General features: G+C 47.3%; 2 protein-coding genes across 9 annotated transcripts in view; one reads left to right on the top strand and one right to left on the bottom strand.

Moving 5' to 3' along the window:
- LOC129864961 (neuron navigator 3-like) overlaps positions 1-21226 on the bottom strand; it is a 290755-nt gene that overhangs the window by 174943 nt on the left and 94586 nt on the right. The gene's annotated exons all lie outside the window — the stretch shown is intronic.
- The window catches only part of LOC129864963 (neuron navigator 3-like), a 46989-nt gene continuing 26520 nt past the window's right edge, over positions 758-21226 (top strand). The window contains exons 1-2 of the mRNA XM_055937315.1: positions 758-1075; positions 18243-19314. Of these exons, the coding sequence (XP_055793290.1) occupies positions 790-1075; positions 18243-19314 (1358 nt within the window). The 5' untranslated portion in view covers positions 758-789. The remainder of the gene's footprint in view (positions 1076-18242; positions 19315-21226) is intronic.

The raw sequence follows: 21226 nt of genomic DNA, 5'->3' as shown, positions 1-21226 counted from the left end.
TGTGTTTGGGGCATGAATGAAGGTTTTGTGTGTTTTGCGGACCGGTAATCAAAACTGTATGAACTTCATAGAGATATATTGTAATGGTCATGTGATTAGATCATTTTCTATGAGATGTGATGATTTTTTTCCAGGACAAAGGCAGATTTGTATAGATTTCACTTCCTCGTAACGGTCAACGAGTCCATCTGCAAAGTTGGACGTCAGCAACATATTTTCCAGGTCAATTATCTCACTGATAAAACATTCAAATCAAAGTAAAAGTTCCCAGAAAAGGACCGTCGATGATGACCATCAATTTATTTATGCCCAAGGCAGTTACCGAGCCAGATGCATTGAAGTGTCCAGCTTGACTCAAGGACTGTGGGTGCATTCCGTGCGTGTTACACTGAGCCTTTTAGCCATGCTGATTGGTTAATCTCAGTGTTTAACCAATCAGGAGGTTGTTTGGGTGCAGTACTGAGAAGACCTTGCCCTGTGTGTCAGTGTAGTGGACTGTGAGATCCGTTAGCATGCTTTAACGAGTCTCTAATGGAATAATGAGCCTATGGCCTCTCCCCTCTGAGACTTATGACTGCGCTCCAGCTGTGGCATCAGAAGTAAACATCCACATTAGACAATTTGTCCACAGATGCTGAAGTGTGTATTCTCTTGTGTGTGTCCCTGAGAATACATGTGGTTCTTTCAGCATAACACTAGCTGTGTGTGTGTCTGTCTGTCTGTCTGTCTGTCTGTCTGTCTGTCTGTCTGTCTGTCTGTCTGTCTGTCTGTCTGTGAGAGCTTATATCCATGTGTGGGCTCTTATGCATGTCCCAGAGAGAACATAATGGTCCTTTCAGCACAACACAAACACACTACCTAGCTAGACTTTTCTTTTTGTTGCTCTATGTGTGTTCACGCTTTCTCCTCACCCGCTGTGTTTTCCTCTGCAGGTTGCCAGGGCCGACCAGGGTGTCCGCTGCAGGCAGCGGGGCCCCCAAGGGCCAAGGATCCTCCAACCTCAACAGGAGGAGTCAGAGCTTTAACAGCATCGATAAGAGCAAGCCTCTCCAGTATGCTAGTGGCAATGACAGAGGTAGGTGAACCTAGAATCAGGTAGAAGCAGGCCTGAGCCGTATGAGCCGGGCCGAACCAAACTGTTCTAATCTAGCCTGGTTACACGGTTGCTGGAACCTTGATGAAAAAGACACAATGTAAAACCAGCGCAGTTTGATTAGGATCGGCACAATAATGTGAAAATGGTGATGGGGAAAATGGCCGTGTCTAAACTCACCTTTCATAAGGTTTAAACAGGATCAGGAAAACCTCTACTGTCTTAGAATTCATTCTCTTACCCCTACGTTTCTACAGCTGTTTTCCTCAGGGTCAGTCAGTACCATTCAACGCTTATATTTTTGAGCGCATGGTCCACAACATGCACTAGGTGGCGCCACTGATAAACACAATGGGCTGGACAGAGCAGCGCACGCCAGCACACTCCACGTTAACCAGTCTGCTGAATCATATCAGCAGTGTAGTTGACTAGAGTCGTAGGGTATTCCTTTAGGGAGAAGGCAAGACAGTGCATTTCACAGCATGGTGAGTAGTAGTGGTTAGACTGCAGAGTTGTGGGGCTGAATCACACCATGCTCCACCGAGCATAATAACCTGCCATTATGACAGATTTTGTCACACACTCGCTTTCCTTATTTTATTATTGTCATATTACTTTTATCCGAAAGTAAGTGGATTAAATGATTTGTCTGTGTCCCGAATGGTAGCCTGTTCCCTATATAGTGCACTACTTTTGACCAGGGCCCTATGTGCTTGGGGAAAAAGAGGCTTCAACAAGGCTCTTTTCTAAACGACCCCCTACCTGGTGGTTCTTTGAGCTTATATTATGTTCGTAGATATTGAATATTTGTCTCTCAGTATTTTACAATGATCGTACAGTGGTGGTTCCATTCCCTTACCAATTCACGTCTCCCTTCATCCCTCTGTCACTATCACAGAGTAATGGTCGTCAATGGAGTTACGGTCGTCAGTAGAGTTATGGTCGTCAGTAGAGTTATGGTCATCAGTAGAGTTATAGTCGTCAGTAAGAGTTATGGTCGTCAGTAGAGTTACGGTCGTCAGTAGAGTTACGGTCGTCGGTAGAGTTATGGTCGTCGGTAGAGTTATGGTCGTCGGTAGAGTTATGGTCGTCGGTAGAGTTATGGTCGTCGGTAGAGTTATGGTCGTCAGTAGAGTTACGGTCGTCGGTAGAGTTACGGTCGTCGGTAGAGTTATGGTCGTCAGTAGAGTTACGGTCGTCAGTAGAGTTATGGTCGTCAATGGAGTAATGGTCATCAGTAGAGTTACAGTCGTCAATGGAGTTATGGTCGTCAGTAGAGTTATGGTCGTCAGTAGAGTTACAGTCGTCAATGGAGTTATGGTCGTCAGTAGAGTTATGGTCGTCAGTAGAGTTACAGTCGTCAATGGAGTTATGGTCGTCAGTAGAGTTATGGTCGTCAGTAGAGCTACGGTCGTCAGTAGAGTTATGGTCGTCAGTAGAGTTATGGTCGTCAGTAGAGTTATGGTCGTCAATGGAGTTATGGTCGTCAATGGAGTTATGGTCGTCAATGGAGTTATGGTTGTCAGTAGAGTTACGGTCGTCGGTAGAGTTATGGTCGTCGGTAGAGTTATGGTCGTCGGTAGAGTTATGGTCGTCAGTAGAGTTATGGTCGTCAGTAGAGTTATGGTCGTCAGTAGAGTTATGGTCGTCAGTAAGAGTTATGGTCGTCAGTAGAGTTACAGTCGTCAATGGAGTTATGGTCGTCAGTAGAGTTATGGTCATCAATGGAGTTATGGTCGTCAGTAGAGTTATATATCTTAGTAGAATGTTATTATTTTTGATCATGATACATTGGTGGCAGGATGTGTCGAAATATGTATTGACACGGTGATGAAAGTGTATCATTACCAAGTGGATGGAGCTTCTAGCATATCTACATCACCTGGTTTTTCATTTTACCATCCGTCCGTTTTCCAGCCCAATGATGTCTAGAACCACCCAGACTCCTCAGTCACTGGACCAAGACATTGTAGGGTGCCGTTTGGGACACAGACGTTGAGTAATGCAGTGATCTTTGGGTTGAAGACGAGTTAAGAGACTCCTACGTCACAACAGAAGGAGTTCGTGTTACTCTTGTTCCATCAATCATAACATGACGTATAGATTGACTCAGTCGCGACCAGTCCATAGTCTGCGTTGCATTGCGAGTTGGCTTTTTACTCTGAAAAAGTAATGGTCGTCAGTAGAGTTACAGTCGTCAATAGAGTTATGGTCGTCAGTAAGAGTTATGGTCGTCAGTAGAGTTATGGTCATCAATGGAGTTATGGTCGTCAGTAGAGTTATGGTCGTCAATGGAGTTATGGTCATCAGTAGAGTTATGGTCGTCAATGGAGTTATGGTCGTCAATGGAGTAATGGTCATCAGTAGAGCTATGGTCGTCAGTAGAGTTATGGTCGTCAGTAGAGTTATGGTCGTCAGTAGAGTTATGGTCGTCAATGGAGTTATGGTCATCAGTAGAGTTATGGTCGTCAGTAGAGTTATGGTCGTCAATGGAGTTATGGTCGTCAGTAGAGTTATGGTCGTCAATGGAGTTATGGTCGTCAGTAGAGTTATGGTCGTCAGTAGAGTTATGGTCGTCAGTAGAGTTATGGTCGTCAGTAGAGTTATGGTCGTCAGTAGAGTTATGGTCGTCAGTAGAGCTATGGTCGTCAGTAGAGTTATGGTCGTCAGTAGAGTTATGGTCGTCAGTAGAGTTATGGTCGTCAATGGAGTTATGGTCATCAGTAGAGTTATGGTCGTCAGTAGAGTTATGGTCGTCAATGGAGTTATGGTCGTCAATGGAGTAATGGTCATCAGTAGAGTTATGGTCATCAATGGAGTAATGGTCATCAGTAGAGTTATGGTCATCAATGGAGTTATGGTCGTCAGTAGAGTTATGGTCGTCAATGGAGTTATGGTCGTCAGTAGAGTTATGGTCGTCAATGGAGTTATGGTCATCAGTAGAGTTATGGTCGTCAATGGAGTTATGGTCGTCAATGGAGTAATGGTCATCAGTAGAGTTATGGTCGTCAATGGAGTTATGATCGTCAATGGAGTAATGGTCATCAGTAGAGTTATGGTCATCAGTAGAGTTATGGTCGTCAGTAGAGTTATGGTCGTCAGTAGAGTTATGGTCGTCAGTAGAGTTATGGTCGTCAATGGAGTTATGGTCGTCAGTAGAGTTATGGTCGTCAGTAGAGTTATGGTCGTCAATGGAGTTATGGTCGTCAGTAGAGTTATGGTCGTCAGTAGAGTTATGGTCGTCAGTAGAGTTATGGTCGTCAGTAGATTTATGGTCGTCAGTAGAGTTATGGTCGTCAGTAGAGTTATGGTCGTCAGTAGAGCTACATTCATCAGTAGAGCTACATTCATCAGTAGAGTTATGGTCATCAGTAGAGTTATGGTCGTCAGTAGAGTTATGGTCGTCAATGGAGTAATGGTCGTCAGTAGAGCTACATTCATCAGTAGAGTTATGGTCATCAGTAGAGTTATGGTCGTCAGTAGAGTTATGGTCGTCAATAGAGTAATGGTCGTCAGTAGAGTTATAGTCGTCAATGGAGTTATGGTCGTCAGTAGAGTTATAGTCGTCAGTAAGAGTTATGGTCGTCAGTAGAGTTACGGTCGTCAGTAGAGTTACGGTCGTCGGTAGAGTTATGGTCGTCGGTAGAGTTATGGTCGTCGGTAGAGTTATGGTCGTCGGTAGAGTTATGGTCGTCGGTAGAGTTATGGTCGTCGGTAGAGTTATGGTCGTCAGTAGAGTTACGGTCGTCGGTAGAGTTATGGTCGTTAGTAGAGTTACGGTCGTCGGTAGAGTTATGGTCGTCAGTAGAGTTACGGTCGTCAGTAGAGTTATGGTCGTCAATGGAGTAATGGTCATCAGTAGAGTTACAGTCGTCAATGGAGTTATGGTCGTCAGTAAGAGTTATGGTCGTCAGTAGAGTTACAGTCGTCAATGGAGTTATGGTCGTCAGTAGAGTTACAGTCGTCAATGGAGTTATGGTCGTCAGTAGAGTTATGGTCGTCAGTAGAGCTACGGTCGTCAGTAGAGTTATGGTCGTCAGTAGAGTTATGGTCGTCAGTAGAGTTATGGTCGTCAATGGAGTTATGGTCGTCAGTAGAGTTACAGTCGTCAATGGAGTTATGGTCGTCAGTAGAGTTATGGTCGTCAGTAGAGCTACGGTCGTCAGTAGAGTTATGGTCGTCAGTAGAGTTATGGTCGTCAGTAGAGTTATGGTCGTCAATGGAGTTATGGTCGTCAATGGAGTTATGGTTGTCAATGGAGTTATGGTCGTCAATGGAGTTATGGTCGTCAATGGAGTTATGGTCATCAATGGAGTTATGGTCGTCAGTAGAGTTACGGTCGTCAGTAGAGTTATGGTCGTCGGTAGAGTTATGGTCGTCAGTAGAGTTATGGTCGTCAGTAGAGTTATGGTCGTCAGTAGAGTTACAGTCGTCAATGGAGTTATGGTCGTCAGTAGAGTTATGGTCGTCAGTAGAGCTACGGTCGTCAGTAGAGTTATGGTCGTCAGTAGAGTTATGGTCGTCAGTAGAGTTATGGTCGTCAATGGAGTTATGGTCGTCAATGGAGTTATGGTCGTCAATGGAGTTATGGTTGTCAGTAGAGTTACGGTCGTCAGTAGAGTTATGGTCGTCGGTAGAGTTATGGTCGTCGGTAGAGTTATGGTCGTCAGTAGAGTTATGGTCGTCAGTAGAGTTATGGTCGTCAGTAGAGTTATGGTCGTCAGTAAGAGTTATGGTCGTCAGTAGAGTTACAGTCGTCAATGGAGTTATGGTCGTCAGTAGAGTTATGGTCATCAATGGAGTTATGGTCGTCAGTAGAGTTATATATCTTAGTAGAATGTTATTATTTTTGATCATGATACATTGGTGGCAGGATGTGTCGAAATATGTATTGACACGGTGATGAAAGTGTATCATTACCAAGTGGATGGAGCTTCTAGCATATCTACATCACCTGGTTTTTCATTTTACCATCCGTCCGTTTTCCAGCCCAATGATGTCTAGAACCACCCAGACTCCTCAGTCACTGGACCAAGACATTGTAGGGTGCCGTTTGGGACACAGACGTTGAGTAATGCAGTGATCTTTGGGTTGAAGACGAGTTAAGAGACTCCTACGTCACAACAGAAGGAGTTCGTGTTACTCTTGTTCCATCAATCATAACATGACGTATAGATTGACTCAGTCGCGACCAGTCCATAGTCTGCGTTGCATTGCGAGTTGGCTTTTTACTCTGAAAAAGTAATGGTCGTCAGTAGAGTTACAGTCGTCAATAGAGTTATGGTCGTCAGTAAGAGTTATGGTCGTCAGTAGAGTTATGGTCATCAATGGAGTTATGGTCGTCAGTAGAGTTATGGTCGTCAATGGAGTTATGGTCATCAGTAGAGTTATGGTCGTCAATGGAGTTATGGTCGTCAATGGAGTAATGGTCATCAGTAGAGTTATGGTCGTCAGTAGAGCTATGGTCGTCAGTAGAGTTATGGTCGTCAGTAGAGTTATGGTCGTCAGTAGAGTTATGGTCGTCAATGGAGTTATGGTCATCAGTAGAGTTATGGTCGTCAGTAGAGTTATGGTCGTCAATGGAGTTATGGTCGTCAGTAGAGTTATGGTCGTCAATGGAGTTATGGTCGTCAGTAGAGTTATGGTCGTCAGTAGAGTTATGGTCGTCAGTAGAGTTATGGTCGTCAGTAGAGTTATGGTCGTCAGTAGAGTTATGGTCGTCAGTAGAGCTATGGTCGTCAGTAGAGTTATGGTCGTCAGTAGAGTTATGGTCGTCAGTAGAGTTATGGTCGTCAATGGAGTTATGGTCATCAGTAGAGTTATGGTCGTCAGTAGAGTTATGGTCGTCAATGGAGTTATGGTCGTCAATGGAGTAATGGTCATCAGTAGAGTTATGGTCATCAATGGAGTAATGGTCATCAGTAGAGTTATGGTCATCAATGGAGTTATGGTCGTCAGTAGAGTTATGGTCGTCAATGGAGTTATGGTCGTCAGTAGAGTTATGGTTGTCAATGGAGTTATGGTCATCAGTAGAGTTATGGTCGTCAATGGAGTTATGGTCGTCAATGGAGTAATGGTCATCAGTAGAGTTATGGTCGTCAATGGAGTTATGATCGTCAATGGAGTAATGGTCATCAGTAGAGTTATGGTCATCAGTAGAGTTATGGTCGTCAGTAGAGTTATGGTCGTCAGTAGAGTTATGGTCGTCAGTAGAGTTATGGTCGTCAGTAGAGTTATGGTCGTCAATGGAGTTATGGTCGTCAGTAGAGTTATGGTCGTCAGTAGAGTTATGGTCGTCAATGGAGTTATGGTCGTCAGTAGAGTTATGGTCGTCAGTAGAGTTATGGTCGTCAGTAGAGTTATGGTCGTCAGTAGAGTTATGGTCGTCAGTAGAGTTATGGTCGTCAGTAGAGTTATGGTCGTCAGTAGAGCTACATTCATCAGTAGAGCTACATTCATCAGTAGAGTTATGGTCATCAGTAGAGTTATGGTCGTCAGTAGAGTTATGGTCGTCAATGGAGTAATGGTCGTCAGTAGAGCTACATTCATCAGTAGAGTTATGGTCATCAGTAGAGTTATGGTCGTCAGTAGAGTTATGGTCGTCAATAGAGTAATGGTCGTCAGTAGAGTTATAGTCGTCAATGGAGTTATGGTCGTCAGTAGAGTTATAGTCGTCAGTAAGAGTTATGGTCGTCAGTAGAGTTACGGTCGTCAGTAGAGTTACGGTCGTCGGTAGAGTTATGGTCGTCGGTAGAGTTATGGTCGTCGGTAGAGTTATGGTCGTCGGTAGAGTTATGGTCGTCGGTAGAGTTATGGTCGTCGGTAGAGTTATGGTCGTCAGTAGAGTTACGGTCGTCGGTAGAGTTATGGTCGTCAGTAGAGTTACGGTCGTCGGTAGAGTTATGGTCGTCAGTAGAGTTACGGTCGTCAGTAGAGTTATGGTCGTCAATGGAGTAATGGTCATCAGTAGAGTTACAGTCGTCAATGGAGTTATGGTCGTCAGTAAGAGTTATGGTCGTCAGTAGAGTTACAGTCGTCAATGGAGTTATGGTCGTCAGTAGAGTTACAGTCGTCAATGGAGTTATGGTCGTCAGTAGAGTTATGGTCGTCAGTAGAGCTACGGTCGTCAGTAGAGTTATGGTCGTCAGTAGAGTTATGGTCGTCAGTAGAGTTATGGTCGTCAATGGAGTTATGGTCGTCAATGGAGTTATGGTTGTCAATGGAGTTATGGTCGTCAATGGAGTTATGGTCGTCAATGGAGTTATGGTCATCAATGGAGTTATGGTCGTCAGTAGAGTTACGGTCGTCAGTAGAGTTATGGTCGTCGGTAGAGTTATGGTCGTCAGTAGAGTTATGGTCGTCAGTAGAGTTATGGTCGTCAGTAAGAGTTATGGTCGTCAATAGAGTTATGGTCGTCAGTAAGAGTTATGGTCGTCAGTAGAGTTATGGTCATCAATGGAGTTATGGTCGTCAGTAGAGTTATGGTCATCAATGGAGTTATGGTCGTCAGTAGAGTTATATATCTTAGTAGAATGTTATTATTTTTGATCATGATACATTGGTGGCAGGATGTGTCGAAATATGTATTGACACGGTGATGAAAGTGTATCATTACCAAGTGGATGGAGCTTCTAGCATATCTACATCACCTGGTTTTTCATTTTACCATCCGTCCGTTTTCCAGCCCAATGATGTCTAGAACCACCCAGACTCCTCAGTCACTGGACCAAGACATTGTAGGGTGCCGTTTGGGACACAGACGTTGAGTAATGCAGTGATCTTTGGGTTGAAGACGAGTTAAGAGACTCCTACGTCACAACAGAAGGAGTTCGTGTTACTCTTGTTCCATCAATCATAACATGACGTATAGATTGACTCAGTCGCGACCAGTCCATAGTCTGCGTTGCATTGCGAGTTGGCTTTTTACTCTGAAAAAGTAATGGTCGTCAGTAGAGTTACAGTCGTCAATGGAGTTATGGTCGTCAGTAAGAGTTATGGTCGTCAGTAGAGTTATGGTCATCAATGGAGTTATGGTCGTCAGTAGAGTTATGGTCGTCAATGGAGTTATGGTCGTCAGTAAGAGTTATGGTCGTCAGTAGAGTTATGGTCATCAATGGAGTTATGGTCGTCAATAAGAGTTATGGTCGTCAGTAGAGTTACAGTCGTCAATGGAGTTATGGTCGTCAGTAGAGTTATGGTCGTCAATGGAGTTATGGTCGTCAGTAGAGTTATGGTCGTCAATGGAGTTATGGTCGTCAGTAGAGTTATGGTCATCAATGGAGTTATGGTCGTCAGTAGAGTTATGGTCGTCAATGGAGTTATGGTCGTCAGTAGAGTTATGGTCGTCAATGGAGTTATGGTCGTCAGTAGAGTTATGGTCGTCAATGGAGTTATGGTCGTCAGTAGAGTTATGGTCGTCAGTAGAGTTATGGTCGTCAGTAGAGTTATGGTCGTCAGTAGAGTTATGGTCGTCAGTAGAGTTATGGTCGTCAGTAGAGTTATGGTCGTCAATGGAGTAATGGTCGTCAGTAGAGCTACATTCATCAGTAGAGTTATGGTCATCAGTAGAGTTATGGTCGTCAGTAGAGTTATGGTCGTCAATAGAGTAATGGTCGTCAGTAGAGTTATAGTCGTCAATGGAGTTATGGTCGTCAGTAGAGTTATGGTCGTCAATGGAGTTATGGTCGTCAGTAGAGTAATGGTCGTCAATGGAGTTATGGTCGTCAATGGAGTTATGGTCGTCAATGGAGTTATGGTCGTCAGTAGAGTTATGGTCGTCAGTAGAGTTATGGTCATCAGTAGAGTTATGGTCGTCAGTAGAGTTATGGTCGTCAGTAGAGTTATCGTCGTCAGTAGAGTAATGGTCGTCAGTAGAGTTATGGTCGTCAATGGAGTTATGGTCGTCAGTAGAGTTATGGTCGTCAGTAGAGTTATGGTCATCAGTAGAGTTATGGTCGTCAGTAGAGTTATGGTCGTCAATGGAGTTATGGTCGTCAGTAAGAGTTATGGTCGTCAGTAGAGTTACAGTCGTCAATGGAGTTATGGTCGTCAATGGAGTAATGGTCGTCAGTAGAGCTACGGTCGTCAGTAGAGTTATGGTCGTCAGTAGAGTTATGGTCGTCAATGGAGTTATGGTCGTCAGTAGAGTTATGGTCGTCAATGGAGTTATGGTCGTCAGTAGAGTAATGGTCTTCAATGAAGTTATGGTCGTCAATGGAGTTATGGTCGTCAATGGAGTTATGGTCGTCAGTAGAGTTATGGTCGTCAGTAGAGTAATGGTCGTCAGTAGAGTAATGGTCGTCAATGGAGTTATGGTCGTCAATGGAGTTATGGTCGTCAGTAGAGTTATCGTCGTCAGTAGAGTAATGGTCGTCAGTAGAGTTATGGTCGTCAATGGAGTTATGGTCGTCAATGGAGTTATGGTCGTCAGTAGAGTTATAGTTGTCAGTAGAGTTATGGTCGTCAGTAGAGTTATATTCGTCAGTAGAGTAATGTTCGTCAGTAGAGTAATGGTCGTCAATGGAGTTATGGTCGTCAGTCGTCAGTTCAGGGCCAGTCAACGGGAGACTCTTTTTCCTCATGCTTCTCCATCCCTACACTCTCTCTCTCTCTCTCTCTCTCTCTCTCTCTCTCTCTCTCTCTCTCTCTCTCTCTCTCTCTCTCTCTCTCTCTCTCTCTCTCTCTCTCTCTCTCTTTCTCTTTCACCCCCTCTCCCCTTCCTCTTTCTCTCGCTCTCTGTCCCACTCTCTCCCTCTCTCTTTCAATGCCTCTCCCCTCTCTCTCTCTCTTTATCCGTTTCTCCCTCTTCCCATACACGTTAACAGAGAACAACAGTCTACCAACCATGAACAGACCCCGGTCACCGACCCTGTTTATTTTGGCCAGAACCAGCCCACTAGATTTACACCAGTACCTTCACTGTCCCCTGTGTCCCATTTGCCCAGACCTGTTGACACAGTGGTTGTCTCCCAAATGGCACCCTATTCCTTTTATAGTTAACTACTTTTTAGCTCGGCCCATAGGACTCTAGTCAAAAGTAGGTCACTTTATATAGAATAGGATGCCATTTGGGACACATGAATCCCCCATCCAGAAAGGGAGTGAAGGTTTTTCTGTTTCCTCAGTACCCCCCTTCCACCGTTTAAACCATTACTCACACCCTACTTTACCACCTAAAACAGAGCTAATGTCTCCTGGTGGGAACAGCCAACTCCATGGTCCTTCTTTCTTGGGGTTTGTGTCGTTTGTCTCTCTCCTCTCTCTCATTACTCACTGGCAGTATGTTGTCTGTCTCCCCCCTCTCTCACTACCCACTGGCAGTATGTTGTCTGTCTCCCCTCTCTCTCACTACCCACTGGCAGTATGTTGTCTGTCTCCCCCCTCTCTCACTACCCACTGGCAGTATGTTGTCTGTCTCCCCTCTCTCTCACTACCCACTGGCAGTATGTTGTCTGTCTCCCCTCTCTCTCACTACCCACTGGCAGTATGTTGTCTGTCTCCCCCCTCTCTCACTACCCACTGGCAGTATGTTGTCTGTCTCCCCTCTCTCTCACTACCCACTGGCAGTATGTTGTCTGTCTCCCCTCTCTCTCACTGGTAGTATGTGGTCTGTCTCCTCTCCCTCTCACTGGCAGTATGTTGTCTGTCTCCCCTCTCTCTCACTGGTAGTATGTGGTCTGTCTCCTCTCCCTCTCACTGGCAGTATGTTGTCTGTCTCCCCTCCCTCTTACTGACAGTATGTGGTCTGTCTCCCCTCTCTCTCACTGGCAGTATGTTGTCTGTCTCCCCTCTCTCTCACTACCCACTGGCAGTATGTTGTCTGTCTCCCCTCTCTCTCACTACCCACTGGCAGTATGTTGTCTGTCTCCCCTCTCTCTCACTACCCACTGGCAGTATGTTGTCTGTCTCCCCCCTCTCTCACTACCCACTGGCAGTATGTTGTCTGTCTCCCCTCTCTCTCACTACCCACTGGCAGTATGTTGTCTGTCTCCCCTCTCTCTCACTGGTAGTATGTGGTCTGTCTCCTCTCCCTCTCACTGGCAGTATGTTGTCTGTCTCCCCTCTCTCTCACTGGTAGTATGTGGTCTGTCTCCTCTCCCTCTCACTGGCAGTATGTTGTCTGTCTCCCCTCCCTCTTACTGACAGTATGTGGTCTGTCTCCCCTCTCTCTCACTGGCAGTATGTTGTCTGTCTCCCCTCTCTCTCACTACCCACTGGCAGTATGTTGTCTGTCTCCCCTCCCTCTCACTGGCAGTATGTTGTCTGTCTCCCCTCTCTCTCACTGGCAGTATGTTGTCTGTCTCCCCTCTCTCTCACTGGCAGTATGTTGTCTGTCTCCCCTCTCTCTCACTACCCACTGGCAGTATGTTGTCTGTCTCCCCTCCCTCTCACTGGCAGTATGTTGTCTGTCTCCCCTCCCTCTCACTACCCACTGGCAGTATGTTGTCTGTCTCCCCTCCCTCTTACTGACAGTATGTTGTCTGTCTCCCCTCTCTCTCACTGGCAGTATATTGTCTGTCTCCCCTCTCTCTCACTACCCACTGGCAGTATGTTGTCTGTCTCCCCTCCCTCTCACTGGCAGTATGTTGTCTGTCTCCCCTCCCTCTCACTGGCAGTATGGTGTCTGTCTCCCCTCCCTCTCACTGGCAGTATGTTGTCTGTCTCCCCTCCCTCTCACTGGCAGTATGTTGTCTGTCTCCCCTCTCTCTCACTACTCACTGGCAGTATGTTGTCTGTCTCCCCTCCCTCTCACTGGCAGTATGTTGTCTGTCTCCCCTCCCTCTCACTGGCAGTATATTGTCTGTCTCCCCTCTCTCTCACTACCCACTGGCAGTATGTTGTCTGTCTCCCCTAACTCTCACTGGCAGTATGTTGTCTGTCTCCCCTCCCTCTCACTGGCAGTATGTTGTCTGTCTCCCCTCCCTCTCACTGGCAGTATGTTATCTGTCTCTCCTCTCTCTCACTACTCACTGGCAGTATGACCCGGGGGAGCTAATTGCATGGTGTACAGGTGGATGAAGAGGCAGTCTGCTGCTTGTCTATCAGTCACTAGTCCAGTGTTAAACTTGGGAGTCATGTCCATGCTTATGAATCAGCCTGGTACTTAAGCATTTAATATTGTACTTAATAATGCAATTCCAATCTTTAATCTTGATACAGGTCTGTTTTAATGTGTGTGATTCAGAATGTTTTTGTGTATGTCGATTGTTTTCTCTGTATGCAGCTCAACACATTTCCAATCTATTTTAATCAGCCTTGCGTAACATGGCCAGTCGCCAGTCGCTCTCCTCAACAGTTTGCCAATGGGGGAGTTATGTCATTGGGAGTGAGAGTTTGACCCCAGCCTAAGGACTCAACTTTAGGCCCACTGTAGATAAGATTAACTCATCCCTGCGAGGGTGGAGGCTTAAATTTGGGGGTCAAATCAAACGATTCCAAGGAAATGTCAGATAAATTTCAATGATGCAGCTAAACCTTTAGCAAAAGACAGGGAATTGAGAGTCTAGTCATGGCAGAAGAGCCTGTCTGAAGAGATCATGTAAAAAGCAAGAGCTGCAGGCTAGTGCAGGCCAGCTCAGGGTGACAGGGTCTGCGTCCCAAATGGCAACCTATTCCCTATTTAAGTGCACTATATAGGGAGTAGGGTGCCATTGGGGACACTTACAGCTGTCCAAAGGGAGAGAAAATAAGGGCAGGCTCACAGATATTGGGACTTGGTGTTTATTACAAGAGGATTTACTCAGCTCAGTGTGTGTGTGTGTGTGTGTGTGTGTGTGTGTGTGTGTGTGTGTGTGTGTGTGTGTGTGTGTGTGTGTGTGTGTGTGTGTGTGTGTGTGTGTGTGTGTGTTTGTAGGGGCGGGGCGGCGTGTGTGTAGGGGTGGGGTGGCGTGTGTGTGGGGGGGGCATGTGTGTGTGTGTTTGCGTGCCACACGATGGTGTGTGAGCACTGAGCAGCAGACGTGTGAGGGTCCAGCGCCCAGCCAGCAGAAGTGACATTTCACTCTCAGCCGATGAAGTAAGCGGTTGTGAAAGAGTGTGTTGCTATGGTAACGCCAAGTCTCTACTTCTTCTCTGGGGCGTTGGTGGCGGTGGCGTCAGCCGATTGGTATATAATGGCATCCTTCGGTCCCCTGTTATCTTTAAAGACGTGGTTCATTCGCTGGCCGCGCATACTGAATCCCAAACACTTCGGCCCTCATTCACAATCTTATCACAGTGTTGCCCGCCACTCCGACAAAGAAATCAAATCAAGCGTGGCATTTCTGTTGCCCAACTTTCACGGCTGTTTCCATGGTGTGAGGGCAAGCTCTGTCAGCCTATCACAAGAATGACTGGGCTTCTTAGATTTTTATTTTTTATTTTTATTTTACCGTTATTTTACCAGGTAAGTTGACTGAGAACACGTTCTCATTTGCAGCAACGACCTGGGGAATAGTTACAGGGGAGAGGAGGGGGATGAATAAGCCCATTGTAAACTGGGGATTATTAGGTGACCATGATGGTTTGAGGGCCAGATTGGGAATTTAGCCAGGACACCGGGGTTAACACCCCTACTCTTACGATAAGTGCCATGGGATCTTTAATGACCTCAGAGAGTCAGGACACCCGTTTAACGTCCCATCCGAAAGACGGCACCCTATACAGGGCAGTGTCCCCAATCACTGCCCTGGGGCATTGGGGTATTTTTTTGTAAGATGTAAGGGTTAAGTGAGATTCTGGGCAGGAAGAGCAGTCGGGCTAGTCATGAGACACACACACTATTTCTATCTTTCTCTCTCTCTATCTTTCTCTCTTTTTCTATCTGTGTCTTAACACTCTCTCTCTCACACACACACACACACAAGCTGGTCTTTAAAGAGATGACTTGGCGTTTGCCAGCTTACATGTTCCTGCCGTGGACTGACACGTTTACAGACGTCGTAAGGTTTTAAAGGCTGTGGCCCAGATCATAAGCTGATTAGTGTTTCGGCGCCTCGCGTGGCGGCAGCTAAAGCCCTCCTCCTTCCCTTGCCTCTGGGGAAAATACTGCACGGTTAGGGAGAATCACAGTGCCTCAGGCCGAGGCTGCGTCCCTGGAAAGGCCACCAGTTCAGCTATATTGTTGTGTTTATGACTCAGCATAGATAGAATTCCATCATGCAGGTTTGAAAATAATGTGGTTCCATAAACCATCGAGCATCCTTTGAGAAGTACTGTGGTTTATGGAGAGTAGAGCTGAATGAGGAGATGGAGAGGACAGGCAGTTCTATATAGTGAATGTGAATCGCAGCATGTCCCTGCTCTTTGACACTACATCAATCAACAATAGAAAGCAAACATACACTACATGACCAAAATGTATGTGGACACCTGCTCGTCAAACATCTCATTCCAAAATCATGGGCATTAATAGGGCGTTGGTCCCCCCTTTGCTGTTATAACAGCCTCCACTCATCTGGACAGGCTTTCCACTAGATGTTGGAACATTGCTGCGGGGACTTGCTTCCATCGTCTAGAATGTCAGATTTCCCTTCACTGGAACTAAGGAGCCCGAACCATGAAAAACAGACCCAGACTATTATTCGTCCTCCACCATACTTTACAGTTGGAACTAGGCATTCGGGCAGGTAGAGTTCTCCTGGCATCCGCAAAAAACCCACGTTAGTCCGTCGGACTGCCAGATGGTGAAGCGTAATTCATCACTCCAGAGAGCGCGATTTCACTGATCCAGAGTCCAATTGTGGCGAGCTTTACACCACTCCAGCCGACGCTTGGCATTGTGCATGGTGATCTTAGGCTTGTGTGCGGATGCTCAGCCATGGAGACCCATTTCATGATGCTCCCGACTGCTGACGTTGCTTCCAGAGGCAGTTTGGAACTCGGTAGTTAGTGTTGCAACCGAGGACAGACGATATTTACACGCTATGCGCTCCAACACTCTGTGGTTCTGTTCTGTGAGCTTGGGTGTCCTACCACTTCGTGGCTGAGCTGTTGTTGCTTGTAAACGTTACCACTTCACAATAACAGAACTTACAGTTGACCGTGGGAGCTCTAGCAGGGCAGAAATTTGACGAACTGACTTGACGGTGCCACGTTGAAAGTCACTAAGCTCTTCAGTAAGGCCATTCTGCTGCCAATGTGTGTCTATGGAGATTGCATGGCTGTGTGCTCAATTGTATACACCTGTCAGCAACGGGTGTTGCTGAAATAGCCGAATCCAATAATTTGAAGGGGTGTCCACATACTTTTGTATATACAGTATATTGTATAATCCTTAAGGTTGCAATGCATTTCCTATCACTAACTTCTCCCCTTGGTAGAAAGTAGCAGCACAGTATCAATGTATCTCCATGGAAAGCACAGCGTAGGGGCCGGGAGGCGTCTGCTAGGGGATTGATGATGATTTGAACACCCACTAGAGAGGAGAAATGGGGGTCCTTCAGAAGGTCAGAGCCACTGCTGAGCGGCTAACGGGACCATCGGTTATCTCACGCTCCTGGCGGATGGGTGTACGTGAGGCGTGGTTGTGTCCATCTAGTGTAGCGCCGACACGTCATAGAGTGTGTGTGTCTGTGTCTCTGCGCGTGTGTGCGCGTGTGTGCGCGTGTGTGCGCGTGTGTGCGCGTGTGTGCGCGTGTGTGAGTGAGTGTGTGTGTGTGTGTGTGTGTGTGTGTGTGTGTGTGTGTGTGTGTGTGTGTGTGTGTGTGTGTGTGTGTGTGTGTGTGTGTGTGTGTGTTCTGAAACACCCCGGTTCTTTTGAAAGCGAGTATACAGTTGTTTTATTCATGTATCAACCCATTCTTGCTTTCCAACGCCACACTAGTAAAAAAAAATATTTTCTGTTGGCATTAGACACCTGCCAAGTTCCCAGGCAACTTTGGCCCAGGGGGTGAATTGCTGGCATTCCACTGTCACAAGGGGAAACGGCAACAGTTTTAGGTTTCGCAGAATCAATTGCTGAGTACATTTTTTGCTTGAGCGCGCAGCAGGCTGCACTGCTGCACTGCTGCACTAGGATCTGTTTGCAGTGGGAAAGATTTGGATAGCGCATTGCCGATCTGCTCCGTTTCTTTTTTGTTCCTACCCCCCGACTATGCCCCCCATCCTTACCAACCAATCCCCCCTGCAGCCTAGCAGAGAGAGCAATGTCTGTCTCCCGTGGTGCAGAAAATGCCTGCTGACCCATCCAAACAACATCGCTCTCGTTTTTATCTCTCTCTCTCTCTCTGTCTCTCTGTCTCTGTCTCCCTGTGTCTCTCCCCCCCCTCTCTCCCCTCTTTCTCTCCCTCTCTCTCCTTCTCTCCCTCTCTCTCTCTCTGTGTCTCTGTCTCTGTCTCTGTCTCCCTGTGTCTCTCCCCCCCCTCTCTCCCCTCTTTCTCTCCCTCTCTCTCCTTCTCTCCCTCTCTCTCTCTGTCTCTGTCTATCTGTCTCTGTCTCTGTCTCTGTCTCTCTCTCTTTCTCTCTTTCTCTCTCTCTCTCTCTATCTCTGTTTCTGTCTCTGTCTCTCTGTCTCTCCCCCCCCCCCTCTCTCCCCTCTTCATCTCCCTCTCTCTCCTTCTCTCCCTCTCTTTCTCTCTGCTTGTGATCATGTAGTAGAAGTGTAAATGTGACAGTGTAGTGGATCCTGGGCTGGGTTCAACAACATCTTTGAGACACCAGCGTGAAGCCAATGGAAGGCTCCCATGTGATGGACTACTCTAGTCATACCTGTTGTTGGGGAAGACCCTGTGTGCTTTTATATCATAGCGTGCTACTTTTGAGAGCGTTTTTACTGCAATGATGGTTCTTCTGTCAAAGTGCCAGAGGCTGTAGATCACAGGTGTCAGACTCATTTCACGGAGGGCCGAGTGTCCCTCCTCCTTTGTATTTGATTGATGAATTAAGGTCACTAATTAGTAAGGAACTCCCCACACCTGGTGGTCTAGGGATTCAATGAAAGGACAAAACGTAAAACTGCAGGCACTAGGCCCTCCATGAAGTTTGACACCCCTGCTGTAGATGACTCAATGATGGTGAATATTTGGCTCTATATAGAAAGTACCTGCCATTTCATTTTCAATCCAAATTGTTCTCTCAGTATATGAGACCACATGTGCATGTATTGATCCAGTTGTGTTCCTGAGACGGTTGATGTAACTGTGGTGTGTCTGTTTATCTGTCTCCCTTGCAGAATCGGCAAAGAGCATCCCTCTGCCTGGCAGCATGAACGGAGGTGCCCCAGTGCCCACCAGCCTCAGCGGGCAGCAGCTGGCCTCTGCCATCCCCTCCCCCACCGCCGGCAAGTCCTGGCGCAGTAAGTCCATGAACATGAAGCACAGTGCCACCTCCTCCATGCTCTCGGTCTCCACCTCGCCCTCTCACTCGCCCACCCCACCCCCCGCCTCCGACCGCCTACGGCCCCCCATGACCGAGGCGCCCAAGTCGGGCTCTGTCGCTGGCGCCTCCCAGAGATCCATGCTGGACAAGTTCCGGATGATCAACCCTCGCTCGGCCTCGCGGACTTCGCCGTCGGTGGCCGAGATGGCCTTGCAGGAGGAGGATGACATGTCGGAGTACGGCGAGGAAGGGCTAAGCATAACGGAGCCAACGTCGTCAATGTGTACTAGCAGCAGCAACAGCACCAAGCCGCTGGCCAAGACTGCCTCGCCCCCCTCCCTGGCAGCAGCCAACAAGGGCTGTGTGAAGGACTCGTCGCCCTCCACCGGCGGCAGCAATAAGTCCCTGCCCCAGCCCAAAGACAAGGAGGATAAGAGCAGGAGCAAAGGAGGTAAGGCCAGCACCCCTCCCAAAGAGGAACAACGGGAACCCATGGTGGATCCATCCAAGAAGACCTCTAAGATCGCCAGCCTCATCCCCAAGGGAGGCAAGCCTGCAGCGGGCAAGAAGGACAGCGCCATCCCCCCTGCCTCCAGTGGAATCCCCAAGCCTGGGCTCAAGGCCCCCTCGGCTACGGGGAAGCCGGCCGGCGGTCAAGCCCAGACCCAGGCCACCCAGGGTGGTAGTGGAGGGGGCAGGGAAGGGGACAAGGCCAAGGTGGTTAAAGGGGGCCAGGGGGGCTACTACATGCAGCAGCGCTCCCTGGGGGGCCTGGAGGGCCGGCGAAGCAACATGGTGTCTTCCACCAGCACCTCTGCCCTGTCCCAGCCCCCAGGGGCCATGGGGGGGAACGGAGCGGTGCAGCTCCCCCAGCAGCAGCAGCACAACCACCCCAACACAGCCACCGTCGCCCCCTTCATGTATAGGTGAGACTGTCTGTGTATGTGCAGCTGTGCGTGTGTGTGTGTGTGTCTGTGTCTGTGTGTGTACGTGCGTGCATACCACTAGAAACCTGGGGGAGTAATCCCATCAAGTTAAGAATCCTCATCTGACAGCCTTTGTCTTCAAGGCTGTTAACAGACTTGGACTTTTCTATAGAGGGCTTTGTAGGATGTTCACTTAAAATACAAAGAAAAATGCACAATCAAATCACAATTACCCAAATGAGCTCTGGTGCACTGCCTTCTCCTCAGCCTTCCCCTCAGGTCTGGTGCACAGCCATCCCCTCAGCTCTGGTACACTGCCTTCCCCTCAGCTCTGGTACACTGCCTTCCCCTCAGCTCTGGTACACTGCCTTCCCCTCAGCTCTGGTACACTGCCTTCTCCTCAGCCTTCCCCTCAGCTCTGGTACACTGCCTTCCCCTCAGCTCTGGTACACTGCCTTCCCCTCAGCTCTGGTACACTGCCTTCCCCTCAGCTCTGGTACAATGCCTTCCCATCAGCTCTGGTACACTGCCTTCCCCTCAGCTCTGGTGCACTCCCTTCACCTCAGCAGGTTGTTAGAATGACAGCCCAAACTAACCTCAGCAGGTTGTTAGAATGACAGTCCAAACTAACCTCAGCAGGTTGTTAGAATGACACTAACCTCAGCAGGTTGTTAAAATGACAGTCCAAACTAACCTCAGCAGGTTGTTAGAATGACAGTCCAAACTAACTTCAGCAGGTTGTTAAAATGACACTCCAAACTAACCTCAGCAGGCTGTTAGAATGACAGCCCAAACTAACCTCATCAGGTTGTTAGAATGACAGTCCAAACTAACCTCAGCAGGTTGTTAGAATGACAGTCCAAACTCACCTCAGCAGGTTGTTAAAATGACACTCCAAACTAACCTCAGCAGGCTGTTAGAATGACAGCCCAAACTAACCTCATCAGGTTGTTAGAATGACAGCCCAAACTAACCTCATCAGGTTGTTAGAATGACAGTCCAAACTAACCTCAGCAGGTTGTTAAAATGACACTCCAAACTAACCTCAGCAGGCTGTTAGAATGACAGCCCAAACTAACCTCATCAGGTTGTTAGAATGACACTAACCTCAGCAGGTTGTTAGAATGACAGTCCAAACTAACCTCAGCAGGTTGTTAGAATGACAGTCCAAACTAACCTCAGCAGGTTGTTAGAATGACAGCCCAAACTAACCTCATCAGGTTGTTAGAATGACACTAACCTCAGCAGGCTGTTAGAATGACAGTCCAAACTAACCTCAGCAGGTTGTTAGAATGACACTCCAGACTAACCTCAGCAGGTTGTTAGAATGACAGCCCAAACTAACCTCATCAGGTTGTTAGAATGACACTAACCTCAGCAGGTTGTTAGAATGACAGTCCAAACTAACCTCAGCAGGTTGTTAGAATGACAGCCCAAACTAACCTCAGCAGGTTGTTAGAATGACAGCCCAAACTAACCTCAGCAGGTTGTTAGAATGACAGCCCAAACTAACCTCACTACCTCCATGTCCTGATGTCTATGCCTGCAGCATTACACCAAGGCCCTCTGTTCCACCTGACATAGTTCAGCTGAACTTGTGTCTGATCCGTCCATCATTTGGGTGTTTTATATGCAGCACATGTCCCTTGTTTGCCACTTGATTTCTGCAAAGGAGTTCAACTTTGTTGAGAACAATACAAAAGAAAGGATTTATTGTGACAGTTTAGATAGTCGTTGTTAGTGGAATTGAGGGGGAAGTATTGGGCATGTTTGTCTAAAATAACCTCTTCTACTGTGACAGTTATACTCCAAGATGAAGTTCCAGCCTTTCTTTCAACCTTACTTGTCTTATCAAATGCATCTGATCCCAATGGCATCCCTGTGTTGTGCATTACTTTTGACCAGAGGACTG

This window comes from Salvelinus fontinalis, chromosome 11, assembly GCF_029448725.1.
Source record: "Salvelinus fontinalis isolate EN_2023a chromosome 11, ASM2944872v1, whole genome shotgun sequence".
NCBI lineage: Eukaryota > Metazoa > Chordata > Actinopteri > Salmoniformes > Salmonidae > Salvelinus > Salvelinus fontinalis.
This window is presented reverse-complemented; position numbering and strand designations above follow the sequence as displayed.